General features: G+C 51.1%; 1 protein-coding gene across 1 annotated transcript; it reads left to right on the top strand.

Moving 5' to 3' along the window:
- Positions 1-1,546: 1,546 nt before the first annotated feature.
- Positions 1,547-8,284, top strand: FAM89B (family with sequence similarity 89 member B). Its single transcript, XM_053368892.1, has 2 exons — positions 1,547-1,884; positions 7,923-8,284. The coding sequence occupies exons 1-2, from the start codon at positions 1,627-1,629 to the stop codon at positions 8,205-8,207; spliced, it is 543 nt and encodes a 180-aa protein (XP_053224867.1). The 5' UTR covers positions 1,547-1,626; the 3' UTR covers positions 8,208-8,284.
- Positions 8,285-12,573: the final 4,289 nt, after the last annotated feature.

Genomic DNA, 12,573 nt, shown 5'->3' with positions numbered 1-12,573 from the left:
CTTGGTTTTTAGCTCATTAGCCATTGCCAAAAGCAGGGTGGGCTCTACCATTGGCTAGGCAAAGTAGCCTGTCACAGATGGCACATAGTGAATATGGTTAACAGGTGGGGAATTCTGAACTGACCATTCTTGATAAAGCAAATTATTTGCTCAGGGGAGATGGGTTGATATTTCCTCCATGAAAGGCAAGGGTGATATACCTGCAGGGATGGCGTTTGAAGATCGGAGCTCTCGCCTCACACAGAGGCAGAGAGTTTAGCGATGCTGGAAGTAGCCTGAGGGTTTGGGATACTCTGTGCATCCTCAGTGACTTCTTAGGAATATAAGAAGCTGCTTATACCAGGTCAGACTTCCCTATATAGCTTGTCTTCTAAAGGTTGTATAATTACTTATCTCCTTGGTTCCGGAGTCGCATGACTCCATACCCTCCAACATTTCTCCGATGAAAATAGGGACGTCTTAAGGAAAAGCAGGACATTCCGGGATCCAATCAGAAACTGGGACAATTCCTGTAAATCTGGGATTTGGAGGGTCTGAAATAGCATAGGAACCAACTCCTAGGGGCAGAGGCCCCTTCGCCCCCCATCCCAGAAAGTATTTCAAATGGTGTGCGTGTGCCGCTTCTTGTGATCGATTATGCGGGGCTTACCTCCCCCCCCCCCATATTTTATTCAAGCTGGCACTCTAGATATATAACTCAAAGAAACCACAGTCTCCGCTGACCTTCATTCCAAGGAAACGGAGCCCTGCGTCAGCTCAGGCACCCCTGCAGTCCCTTCCCACGCTCAACAAGCCCCTTTGCCAACCTGGAGACGCGGCACCTGCGCTCTCCCCGTCAGTGGGAAGGGCGTCGACTTCTGCACGTGCTCCACGTCCGAGAGCTCATTCCCGGCCCTGAAAACGGGCTCAAGCGGCAAAGGAGGCCTGGCGTCCTTTTGCCTCCCGCTGCGGCGGCCGCCCCTTTAAGCGGCGTCCTTGTGCGCGCCGCGCCGCCCCGGCAGGCAAGCGAGCGGGGAGGCAGGCAGGGGCGCTGCGGGTGTGGCCGCCGCCGCCGCCGCCACGGGCAGAGCGTGAACAAAGGCGGAGACGGGCGCCGGGCGGAGCTGCGCTCTTCGCGGCCGGGGCACTTCTCCTGCGCCAAGCGGGTCGGCCGGGAGGGCACTGCCGTCTAGTGTCCGGAGCAGCCGGAGCAGGGCCGCGGGATGCGGGGAGCCAGCTGGGTCGCCTCCGAGCCGGCCTCGGTAAGCTAGCTGGCCCGAGAGAGAGAGAGCAGGACCGCGCGGGCCTGTTTCCCAGCCTGCATAGGTCCCTAAGCCAGCAGTCTCGAGGGGGCCCCTGAGCATAGCCAGAGTGCCTTTTTCTCTGCAGCCAACTGGGCGTGGAGACCGGTAGGCCTGAGCCCCCGAACCTCTCCTTTTTGAAGCGTCGCCCCCACCCGCCATCTCTGTTCACCTCCGTATATGGCTGGGGGCTGGCTAGCTCTGCCGTCCGGTGGGCGCTCCCTCTCGGCCTCCGGCCTCTTCTCTCCATCCCCGGGCGCGGGCGGGGGCTGATTTCGACTCCCCACCCCCGCTTCCTCTCTCTCCTCTCCTCCCTCACCCCCCAAACATATTCCTCTCCTTCGCCATGACTTGCCTGCAGTCCTCCCAGGACAGCCTGGCGGGGAACGTGTGCGCCATCGAGGGTCTCCCCCCGCTGCCCAAGGGGCTCAGCGGGATCCTCAACTCCAGCGGAGGCTCGTGGCGCGAGATTGAGAAAGTTTACAGCAAGAAGACGCGCATCCAGGACGACCTGAGCAAGTCCCAGGCCACCTCGGAGAAGCTGCTGCTCCGGAGCAAGCCCGCCAACCTGGACTCGGCCCTGGCGGTGCTGCGCAAGGAGATGGTAAGTCGGGACCCTCAGGCGGACCTGCTACGGGGCAGAGGGAGCAGGCCGATTTGGGGTGGCATGAAAGAGGAGGAAGTTGTTATGTTATCTGATGTAGTATTACTTTTGTGTATGTGCCAGCAGGGAGATGCACCTGTGGGATTTTCAAGCTCAGGTGCCAACATAGCTGGGCCAGCCTTGGGTGCTTGTCACTGGAGGGGGTAATTTACTATTCTGCCTTGGGCAACAAATTGTCTTGGGCCACTCAAGTTTTGGGTTCCACCAGAATGTGCATTTCTCAGGTCCTTTCAAGCCACCTGCATAGATAGTGGCATTGGGCTACGAAATTCTGCAGGTTTTTAGTCCTCAATTGACTGCAAGGATATGACTGTGTCTGCAGGAATCCAGAAAGGCACTGAATAAGGTTTCTAGCTGGTCGCAAGGCAGGGCACAGCTTAATTTTGTTCCCCAGCAGAACCTGAATAAATAACACAGGGCAGTTATGAGTGCGCAGTTACGCATATTCTTTTTCACAAAAGTGACTCAAAGCGATGTACCAAAATAAACATGTAAGATCAAGAGTAAAGCAAAGCTAAAATGCAAGAGCCCACTCCACTAAAATGATGAGTAAAAAAAAACCCCACGCAGGTCCCAAACATACTTCCAAAATTAAGGGCCTGTGTGAAATAAGGATGGTATTGCCTGGTGCCTAAAAATGCATAGTGATGGTGCCAGGCATGCCTCACCTGGGAGAGCATTCCACAAGTGGGGAGCCACCACTGAGAAGGCCTGTTTTTGTAATACTATGCCTTGGAGGGGAGCTCATAGATGATGAATGCAGGGCCTAGGATGGTTCATGTGTGGAGAGGCAGCCCTTGAGGCACTGGGGTCCTGAACTTTATAGGTCATACCAATACTCAGAATTGAGCTGAGAAGCTAATTGCCAGTCAATGCAGTTGTACCAAGAAAGCCGTCTGTCCGCAATCTGGTTGCTGAATGCTGAACCAGCTACCATTTTGGAACTCTCTTTGAAGGCATTCCCATGTAGGCGTAATGTGATCTAACCTAGAGGTTTACCCGACAACAGAAGTTAGGCTATCCCTGTCCAGATAGAGAGAAAAATATAAGCTGGGCCATCGGCTGAAGCTGATGAAAGACATCAGCTCAAGTGACGCTGGTGGACCCAGAAGTACCCCCATTCAACACGCCTGCTCCTTTAGGGGTGTGTGACCCCATCAGGCCAAACCTCACCCATCCGGTCTAGGAAACCATCAACTAACAGCCCCTCTGGATTAAGCTTTCATCCAGTCCATTACAGAGGTCAGACATCTGTCTAGCTAGCACATCTGCTGCCATGCCTCCACGTCTAAAGGAGAAATGGAGCTGTATTTCATCAGCATATTGCTGACAATGCACTCCAAAACGCTGGCCGTTTCATGTAGATGTTAAGCGGCATGGGGGATAAGATCAAGCCCTGCAGCACTCCCCACTGAAGGCTCTATGGGGCTGATCAAAACTCTCCAAGCCTAAACCCCGATTGAAATGGCTCTAGAAAATTGGTTTCATGCAATAATCTTGCCCAAGAAGGGGGCATTGGGGACCAGCTAGTAATTATTTAGGGTGGGAGTCAACTTCCCCAAGGACTTCTTTTGCACAATGGGGCTTCCCCCTCCCCCCCACAGCCCCCGGAATTGGCTCAGGGAGGTGGGGGGTTGAGAGAACCCCTGCAACGCCAAAAGGCAGGAGAGGAGAATTGTTTGGTCTGGCAAGCCAAAACGCTTGTCCTAACAGAACAATCACCTTAGCCTGACATGGAGTTCCTTGCTTACGTTTTCCAAACCCAGGGAGGGTTTCTGAAGGGGGTGGTCTTCGCCGCCACTTTAGACAAGGGGGGGGACCACCCCCTCTCTCAAGGAAAGGCATTGAACCTTCCTTGCTAGGTAGCTCAACCCTAAAGTACATTATTGTAAAGCTGTGTTGCCACTTTCTGGACTTGAGGAGGCCAGATTCGGCTTTTCTTAGTGCTCTGTGTTGTGTGTGCGCAGCCCTGATCCGCTGTGCATGTGCTTTCCATCCCATCTCCCCTCTAAATACAAGTGGGACTCAGCTACATTGACAAAGAAAAGGCGCTTTATATGTGTTGCTTAGGCATTCTAACACTGTGACACCAGGTGGCACTGTGGAGTTCTGTTTTTTGCCGACCTGATTTCTCATACAAAGTTTGCAATGTGGTTTAACTGAAACACTTATTTGATGTGTCTAGATCCAGCCATGGTTTCTGCTCCCTTTTATTCTCACAACAACCCTGTAGGGTAGGGTAGGTTGAGAGAGAGTGGCTGGCCCAAGGTCACCCAGTCAGCCTGACATGCACAGGCACAGATTTGGGGTGCTCTGCTTCTCATTTTCCTGCATCAGCCTCCTGGAGGTTGCACAAGGCCTCCCTCCAATTCTGCGATTCTATTGTTTTAACTTTACTTTCCCCTGTTCCTACTCTCTAACTACGACACCACACTTACTTTTTTATTGATAACCATTTGGACCTTATTGCAGAGACCTAAGTATTTTCTGTATGCCAATGGTCTGTTTGTCTTTAAAAACCTTTTTGCATGTCACATTGGATTTCCTCCTGGAGAAAAGTATTATCATTACCCCCCACCCCGAATTATCAGTTTAGCCGCATGGTAAATATGCTAAAATGCTTTTGGATCAACCTGCATACATCGACTGGGCTCAATAAAACAGCACCATGCATAGTACATAATCACCTGTAAAATACAACTAGGATCAGAGTATTTTGCCTCCTTGAAACAGTCACCCTGGATTTATGCATCTTTAGAGTGTTTGTTATCTGCTGTCAGATCAGGACAAACTTGCTACTTACAAGACATCTTTGTTTGCAGTCAGTGCCCAGGAAATTAGAAGTAGTTACGTGCACTCAATCAAATGTCAGGCTGTGAAGATCATTTGATATAAGCCAAAGTCTACATTAATGCAATGCTCAGCGGTGTCCGATGGCATTCCGTGTTAATGAATTCTAAATAGGCTAGAGTAAAACATAAGGGTTTTTTTTTCCTACAGCTGTTGTTAGTGTATTGCCTTGAGACCCATTTTGTAATGACCGACAGTTTTAAAAGTAAGTGAATCAAAACTGAAAGGATGGTAATTCAAGAGAGAGTATGGTACAGTGGCTAGAGCGGGCGTGAGGACCCTGTGGCCTACAACTCTCATCATTCCTGACCATTGGTCATGCTGGCTGAAGGGGCTCCTGGGCAATGGAGGACATCAGGTACTCCCATCTCTGCCTAGAGCTTCCATCTATGAAGTCTGGGAAAGTGGAATTTGTGCAGGATAAGGATATGTCCTCTGCAGTGTTAGAAACCCAGATATTGAAGCTAATTGCTAAATGGCACCTAGGTTACGGTTGCCACAATGGAATGTCTTTCCCCCCAATGATATCATCATCATCATCATTTCTATACTGCTTTATATTTTAAAGAAGAAATATCGAAGTGGTTTACAACATTAAAACATGAAATAAAACTATCCAGAATAAAACACATCCAAGCTTCAAGGAAAATGTTTCAGATCCTTCTCTTACTTTCCCCAGTCGCCAACCTGGCATCCACAAATCTCCACATGGTCGCAATTGGACTGTCACAAAACGCGCCTGGCGCCTGACTAATTTCTAACACTGGTCTGCTGCTAATGAGACTAAACAGTGGCCTTCCCCCCGCCCCCATTAGGTGGTTGTGAAAACAAACCCAACAAAGACGGCAAACCACCCTTGGAACTGCAGTCCACTTAATAGCACAGGCAACTCCCCACGCATGAGCAATTGTGCATGTGGGCATTGCGCCAAACCCAGAAGTTAATATAAAAATTGCAAAAATGTCCCTAGAAGAGCCTGGGGAGGGCAAAAAAGGCATGGAAACAGCACCTAGCAATCCCACAAGCCTCTGCAGGTGCAATCCCAGGAGCCTTTGAGGCCTGCTGAGAGCTGGAGTTTGAGCAAGGAAGTTAGGAGGGAGTCTGGTTTGTTTAAAAGGGTTTTTCAAGGTTTTCCAGAGGTTGAGAGGTTCTTCACAGGCTTTTCCAGTGGTGTTTCAAATATGCACGGCTTCACTTAAACGCAGCCCCCACATAAATTGGGTTGGTTGCCTGTAACCGCTAAATGTAACGAATGGGAGTCAAGGAGAAGTGCGACTTGGCATGGCTTCAAAGCATGTGCTATGCATTCCTCCTCCAGCAGGGAGCAGCAGAAACACACAGCAGACTTTTCAAAATGCACCAAGGGAAACCCATACTAGAAACCCATTTTCAGTTTGTAGCAATTGTCTTCTGGCACCTTTTTTTATAGCTTACTCTCTTTTTCTTTGTACGGAAGCCGGCCTGATAAAGAAGTCTAAGCTTCCTGGCCTTTGATGTCAAATTGTGACCTTGAGGGCTTTTTGTTCTCCTCCTCCTCCTCCTCCTCTGCGCTTAAACAAAACAAGAGCATGAGGAGACCCCTGTAGCAACAGCTGCATCAGGCAAAGACCCACGGAGTCAAAAATCCTCTTTAGGAAACCACTGCAGAAAAGACCTGTTCTCGTCTTGCCACCCCGGTCTGGACCCCTCGCATTGGGGGCACACAGAGAAGGGCTCCGAGGATTATCTCAGGGTCTGGGTAGGGTCCCAAGATTTGGGGCAGGACTCTTTCCCAGATGTACCTGGAGGTGCCAAATTATGAGCTCTGCCACAGAGCTTTGGTCGCACTGTCTTTCTCCACCGTCTCACTTTATTACGTACTGTTATACGAATTCTAAGGTCTTATATATATAAAATAAACGTTCATAAATGTACAAGGCAAACACATACATAAGTATATAAACCACATGTCTGAAATAGTACAGGAGAGCAATCCTGAAGCCATTTTGACTCTCCCAAATTGACCTCAGATATTTCTCTGCAAGGAGGAAGGAAATGGGAAAAGCTTTCCATTTGTCTTTGGACTGTAGGGGCTTACACCTCCCTGCAAATACAGTCTGGCAAGTGTCTGTTAAGCTGGGCAAACTATCAAAATGCATAAGAGATTCAGGAACAAAGTATTTACCATTTCAAAGGAATGGCCAGGCTATCCAGAAAAGGCAATCAGATAAGGCATTATCAGGTATCCTGGCAACAGGACAGAAGCAACACACTCAAATTTCTGCTGGGGACCACCTCTTTCTGTGATGTATGTATGATGTTTTTTTGGGGGGGGTCTTGAGCTACAGGGGAGGCAATTTCAAAAGTCTATATAAGAGCTTGCACACCAATGTTCTGGGTTCCTCTCCTCCATCCCTGCGTGGGGGAGTGGGGGACTTTGTTTAATAAAGATCATGCTTACTAGCTGCTTTGCTTCTCAATATTCTCTGGTTGGCCTCTGTTAGTTTCTCCTACCAATAAAGAACCTACCTAAGGACTCTATATGGCCACTTAGTTGGCCACTGGGAGAACAGGACTAGATGGAGTTTTGGTCTGATCCAGCAGAGGTAGGCACAGCCAGCTTGTGGGAGCCAGCTTGTGGGACCCACCTTGCCAGGGGCAGTGAGACATGGGCACAGCCTCTTTCTATGGTGTGGAATAAGTAAAGTAAAGGTAAAGGGACCCCTGACCATTAGGTCCAGTCGTGACCGACTCTGGGGTTGCAGCGCTCATCTCACTTTACTGGCCAAGGGAGCTGGCGTACAGCTTCCGGGTCATGTGGCCAGCATGACTAAGCTGCTTCTGGCAAACCAGAGCAGCGCACAGAAACGCCGTTTACCTTCCCCCGGAGAGGTACCTATTTATCTACTTGCATTTTGATGTGCTTTTGAACTGCTAGGTTGGCAGGAGCAGGGACCAAGCAACAGGAGCTCACCCCGTCACGGGGATTCGAACCGCCGGCCTTCTGATCGGCAAATCCTAGGCTCTGTGGTTTAACCCACAGCGCCACCCGTGTCTCATGGAATAAGTAGCAAGCGTTGAACGGCTGGGACTACGGGGAAGTGTTGCCGCTTCTCCAGCTGAGCCTCTCTGCTCTTCCTTTGTTTCAGGTGGGGCTCCGGCAACTGGACATGTCTCTGCTCTGCCAGCTCTGGTCCCTGTACGAGTCCATTCAGGAATACAAGGGCCTCTTCCAGGACATGTCTTCCTCGCTGCACTCGGAAGGCAGCCTGGCTGCTGAAAACGGCTTCTCAGATGAGGACGAGGACTTCGAGGTGGATCAGATGAGCCCCGATGGGCACAAGGAGAACCCGCTGGGCCAGCGGCTCCGCCTGCTCCAGCCCCAGAACTCCCGGGATCAGTGGCTCCAGGACTCCTTCCACATCACCATCTGAAGCCTCTGCCTCTGCTCCGCACTTGCCTTCCCCCCCTCCGTGTGTCGGCTGCCGAACCCGACTCCTGCATCTTTCACAAAAGACGTTCAGGGGGGCGATGGAGGGGGTCTGTGGCTGGCAGGAGCGAGAGGAGGGCCATTCGCATCCGGCAGTTTACAGCTGGCTCCGTCATAATCAAACGACCCCTGAGGATCACTACCACGTTACGCTTCACAATTAACCTTTTGGGGGGGTTTAGCATTCAATCACCGCCAGGATGTCACAGAGCAATCTTTCCAGAGAGAGAAAAAGAGGTTTGTGTGTGTGGACAGTTCAGGAACAGAGTGCAATTCCTTTTAGTCCTCTGGGCAGTGGGGGACATCGGGCTTTCAAATTTCAGCGGCGCCCCGTGCGACGCTGAAATCTGCCTCTTGCCTTCCGTTCTAAGTCCTTGTTGCAGCATCTCCTCAGCTTGGCACCTGTTGCGGGTGAACTGGTCGTGATTCCCTAAATGCACCTCTGGTCCAGGGCATAGAACCACAGAATCGTAAAGAGGGAACCGTGAGGGTCATCCAGTCCAACCCCCTGCAATACAGGGATCTCAGCTAAAGCATCCATGACCCTCCAACCTCTGCTTAAAAACCTCCAAGGAAGGAGAGTCCACAACCTCCCGAGGGAGTACGTTCTGCTGCCAAACAGCTCTTAACTGTCAAGAAGTCCTTCCTGGTGTTTAGTCATAATCTCCTTTCTTGTAACTTGAAGCCAGGGGTTCGGGTCCTATCTTCCGGAGCAGGAGAAAACCATGGGCTGGAGTGCCAGCCTCCAGTCCAAAGGCCATCCTCTTCTCACTCAGAAAAAGGGGCTTATGGGACAGATGAGCCACTGCAGTCATTAGGATTTAAGCATCTGGCTTCCCATTGTGGCCAACCAGGTTCCTGGAGAAGGGATGAGGGAGCCCTCCAGCCGCTGTCATCCCTGGCCACTAGCCCTGTGGCCTCTGGGAGCAGCGTTGGGGGGGTCTCCCCAAGTTTCCCCACCCCAACCTAGAAGAAACCTCCCAGCGTTGCTGCCCAGCAGCGCTTGATCTGACCCTGCAGCTGTGCCAGAAGGGAAGTCTCTTCAGAGTCTCCTCGAGAGGAGACAAGGAAGCCCCTTCCATTTCAAAGAAAAGCTGCAGCTCTGTTCCATCTACATGGTGCTTGAGGCATAACTGAGGCCCTGCCCGTGGCTACCTCACTGTTTGTTTCTGGGGAATGCGTCACACCTCAACTAGGCACTGTATTTTCCAGCTGAAAGAGACTTCTTGGGCTGGGGTAGCAGGATTTCCCTCAGCCACCTCCCTCGCTTAATCCCCATGGCTGCCACTACAAACCTGCTCTCTTCTCTTTCTCTCTTTGGGAGATGAAGACCCACATCCCTTGAATGCAGGAGGTCCCAGGATCAGTCCCTAGCAGCGCATCCCCAGGTAGGCAACAGCCCCTTCCTGAGACCACGGAGAACAGCTGCCAGTCAGTGTAGACAGTACTGAGCTAGAGAGGGACCAAGGGTGTGACTCTGAATATAAGGCAGCTTCCTGTGTCTCTCTAGAGCAGGGTTTCCCAAACCTGGTTCTGCAGCTGTTTTCAGACTACAGCTCCCATCATCCCTAGCTAGCAGGACCAGTGGTCAGGGATGGTGGGAATTGTAGTCCAAAAACAGCTGCAGACCCGGGTTTGGGAAACGCTGCTCTAGAGGCTGAGCTCTGTCCCAGCCTCCACCCCATCCCCAGTCCTTTGGAAGCATCCCAAAATGGCGTAGCTGGATAGGAACTTGCTGTGCACGAAGAAGCTTACTTGCTAGATTTTTCTAGGCAGAGTTGCGTTTGCTGGATTAATTATTAGTGCCTCGGCCGCGTTACCTAAAAAGCGGCCTCTTTAAAATATTTAATTATATATGATTGTTCTGGGTTTTTGGTTTTAATTTTAAGGCCTTGAAATACAAGGGTTGGGGCAGACCTCTGCTTCTCTCCCATCCCACACTATATAACTGGGTACAAACTTTGGACGGCTAAGTTAATATATTGTTTTGTTTATTTTTAATGGGGCATTTTTGCAACTGAGCCCATTGCAACCATGGCGTGAATCCAGGGCATAAAATGGACTCGCAGAACCAGGTCTTGTCTGCGTTTCATTCCAAGCTGGGGCGGGAGCGAGAATCCTGGTTTTGAACAACCTCTAAAGAGATCTCTTGCGTTTGATGATGGGCCAGGCCTGCTGCTTGTTGTGGAATCCACTGGAGCCACTAAGAATAAAATGTGGACACAGGTGGACACACACAGACCCAGCTCCAGCTTACCACAGCTCCTCCGGGGCATATTCACTTCAGCTTTTCTTTTACCTCATGATCTGGATGGTCCTGCTGCAGTGGGGAGCAGTAGGCCCTAGGCCATACCTATCTCCCCAAGCCACACCCCTCACTTCTAGGGTTTTTCCCTGGTTTGGGGATGAGGCCTTCAACTCAGATTCTGCTTCTTCCTTGCCTTGATGGAGGAGAGAGGGCTGTGTGAGAGTACTAGTCCAGGGTTTACCAGACTTGGGTCTGCAGCTGTTTTTGGGACTACATTTACCATCATCCCTGACCACTGGTCTAACAACAACAACCAGCTCTATACACCGTATTTTTCGCCCCATAGGACGCACCGGCCCATAGGATGCACCTAGTTTTTTGGGGGGGAAATAAAGAAAAAAAATTATTTCCCCCCCAGGTGCGGGGCTGGGGCAAGGGAAGCCCGAGCTTCCCCAGCCCCCAGAACAGGCTGCTATCCGCAAGCCGTGGGAGAGCTGTGCGACTTTGCGCAGCTCTCCCACGGCTAGCGGAGAGCTGCACGAAGCCGGAAGCCTGGGGCGTGCTGAGCTCAGCGCGCCCCAAGCTTCTCGGTGCAGGCAAGCTCTCCACTAGCCATGGGAGAGCTGCACTAAGTCGCGCAGGTCTCCCACGGCTTGCGGATAGCTTCCTGAAGCCTGAAGAGCGAGAGGGGTCGGTGTGCACTGACCCCCCCCTCGCTCTCCAGGCTTCAGCGAAAGCCTGCATTCGCCTCATAGGATGCACACACATTTCCCCTTCATTTTTGGAGGGGAAAAAGTGTGTCCTATAGGGTGAAAAATACGGTATACACACACACAAAATTTATACCCATCCCATCTGGTTGGGTTTCCCCAGCCACTCTGGGTGGCTCCCAAAAAATATTAATAATACACTAAAGCTTCAAACATTAAAAACTTCCCTAAACAGGGCTGCCTTCAGATGTCTGCTAAAAGTCAGATAGTTGTTTATTTCCTTGGCATCTGATGAGAGGGCATTCCACAAGGTGGGTGCCACTACCGAGAAGGCCCCTTGCTAGCAAGGGATGATGGGAGTTGTCCGAAAACAGCTGGGGACCCAAGTTTGGGAAACCCTGATAGTCTACTGTGCAAAGGTCCGTCCACATATACATCCACTGCTCTGCCCACGTCTGCCTCGGACCCTGGCGTGTGGCCCCCGGAAGGGAATGTGGCCCTTAGGCTGAGAAAAGGTTCCTCTAGCCCTGGCGTGGAGGCAGAGCCTGGCAGGCAGGCAGGCTAGCAAAGGTGTCGGTGTCACACTGAGATGGGCATCGCCCCACATCACTTCCTGCAGCAGCACCACTGATGTCATTAAGAGACAGCTGCTTGCCTGGAAGCCAGACACATCTGCTGGGAGCCTGGCCACAGTAGGAAGCTGGAGGATCCTTGGGTTTTTTCCTCTTGCTGAAGCCGGAAGAGTGACTCATTGTTATTGTTATTTTAAAACTAGGTATAAAAAAATCCCAAATGGATGACCACTTAGCTAAAAAAATTGAGAAACATTCAGCAGACTGGCAGGGATGCCCTCTCCTTTTGCTACGATTTCAAACTGTGCATGGCTCAGAATATTAAAGGAACCTGGTAGGTATGTTTGAGACTCTAGATGTGATTGTCTTATTCCCCACTTTATGGCAATGTGTGTTGCTTAGTTTATTTCAAAATGTTACCAGGCTGCAATGGGGAGGGACTCCTGCTGCCCCCAAATTCCTGTTCCAATGGTACCACTACTGACAGTCCTCTGCCTTGATCCATAGTTTTTTTGGGGGGAGTGGGTGGGATGGTTTATGCCAGGCATAGACAACCTCGGCCCTCCAGATGTTTTGGGACTACAACTCCCATGATCCCTAGCTAACAGGACCAGTAGTCAGGGATGATGGGAGTTGTAGTCCCAAAACATCTGGAGGGCCAAGGTTTATGCCGAGGGTAAGGATTCAACAGCATCTGACGGGCCACAGGTTCCCCCCTCCCCCAGGTTGTGCAGCTACTCTGCACATGGTCAGAGGCACCGTCACTGCCTCAAACATCAA

The sequence above is a fragment of the Podarcis raffonei genome, chromosome 16, assembly GCF_027172205.1.
Source record: "Podarcis raffonei isolate rPodRaf1 chromosome 16, rPodRaf1.pri, whole genome shotgun sequence".
In the NCBI taxonomy this organism is placed as follows: domain Eukaryota; kingdom Metazoa; phylum Chordata; class Lepidosauria; order Squamata; family Lacertidae; genus Podarcis; species Podarcis raffonei.
The sequence above is the reverse complement of the archived record's forward strand: the minus strand, read 5'-3'. Positions and strand labels throughout refer to the sequence as shown.

What these genes read in the sequence shown, in the direction of transcription:
- FAM89B (XM_053368892.1), top strand. Translation starts at nt 1,627, where the DNA reads ATGACTTGCCTGCAGTCCTCCCAGGACAGCCTGGCGGGGAACGTGTGC. An exon ending in CGGTGCTGCGCAAGGAGATG is followed by an intron (nt 1,885 to 7,922) that starts GTAAGTCGGGAC and finishes CCTTTGTTTCAG; the next exon opens with GTGGGGCTCCGGCAACTGGA.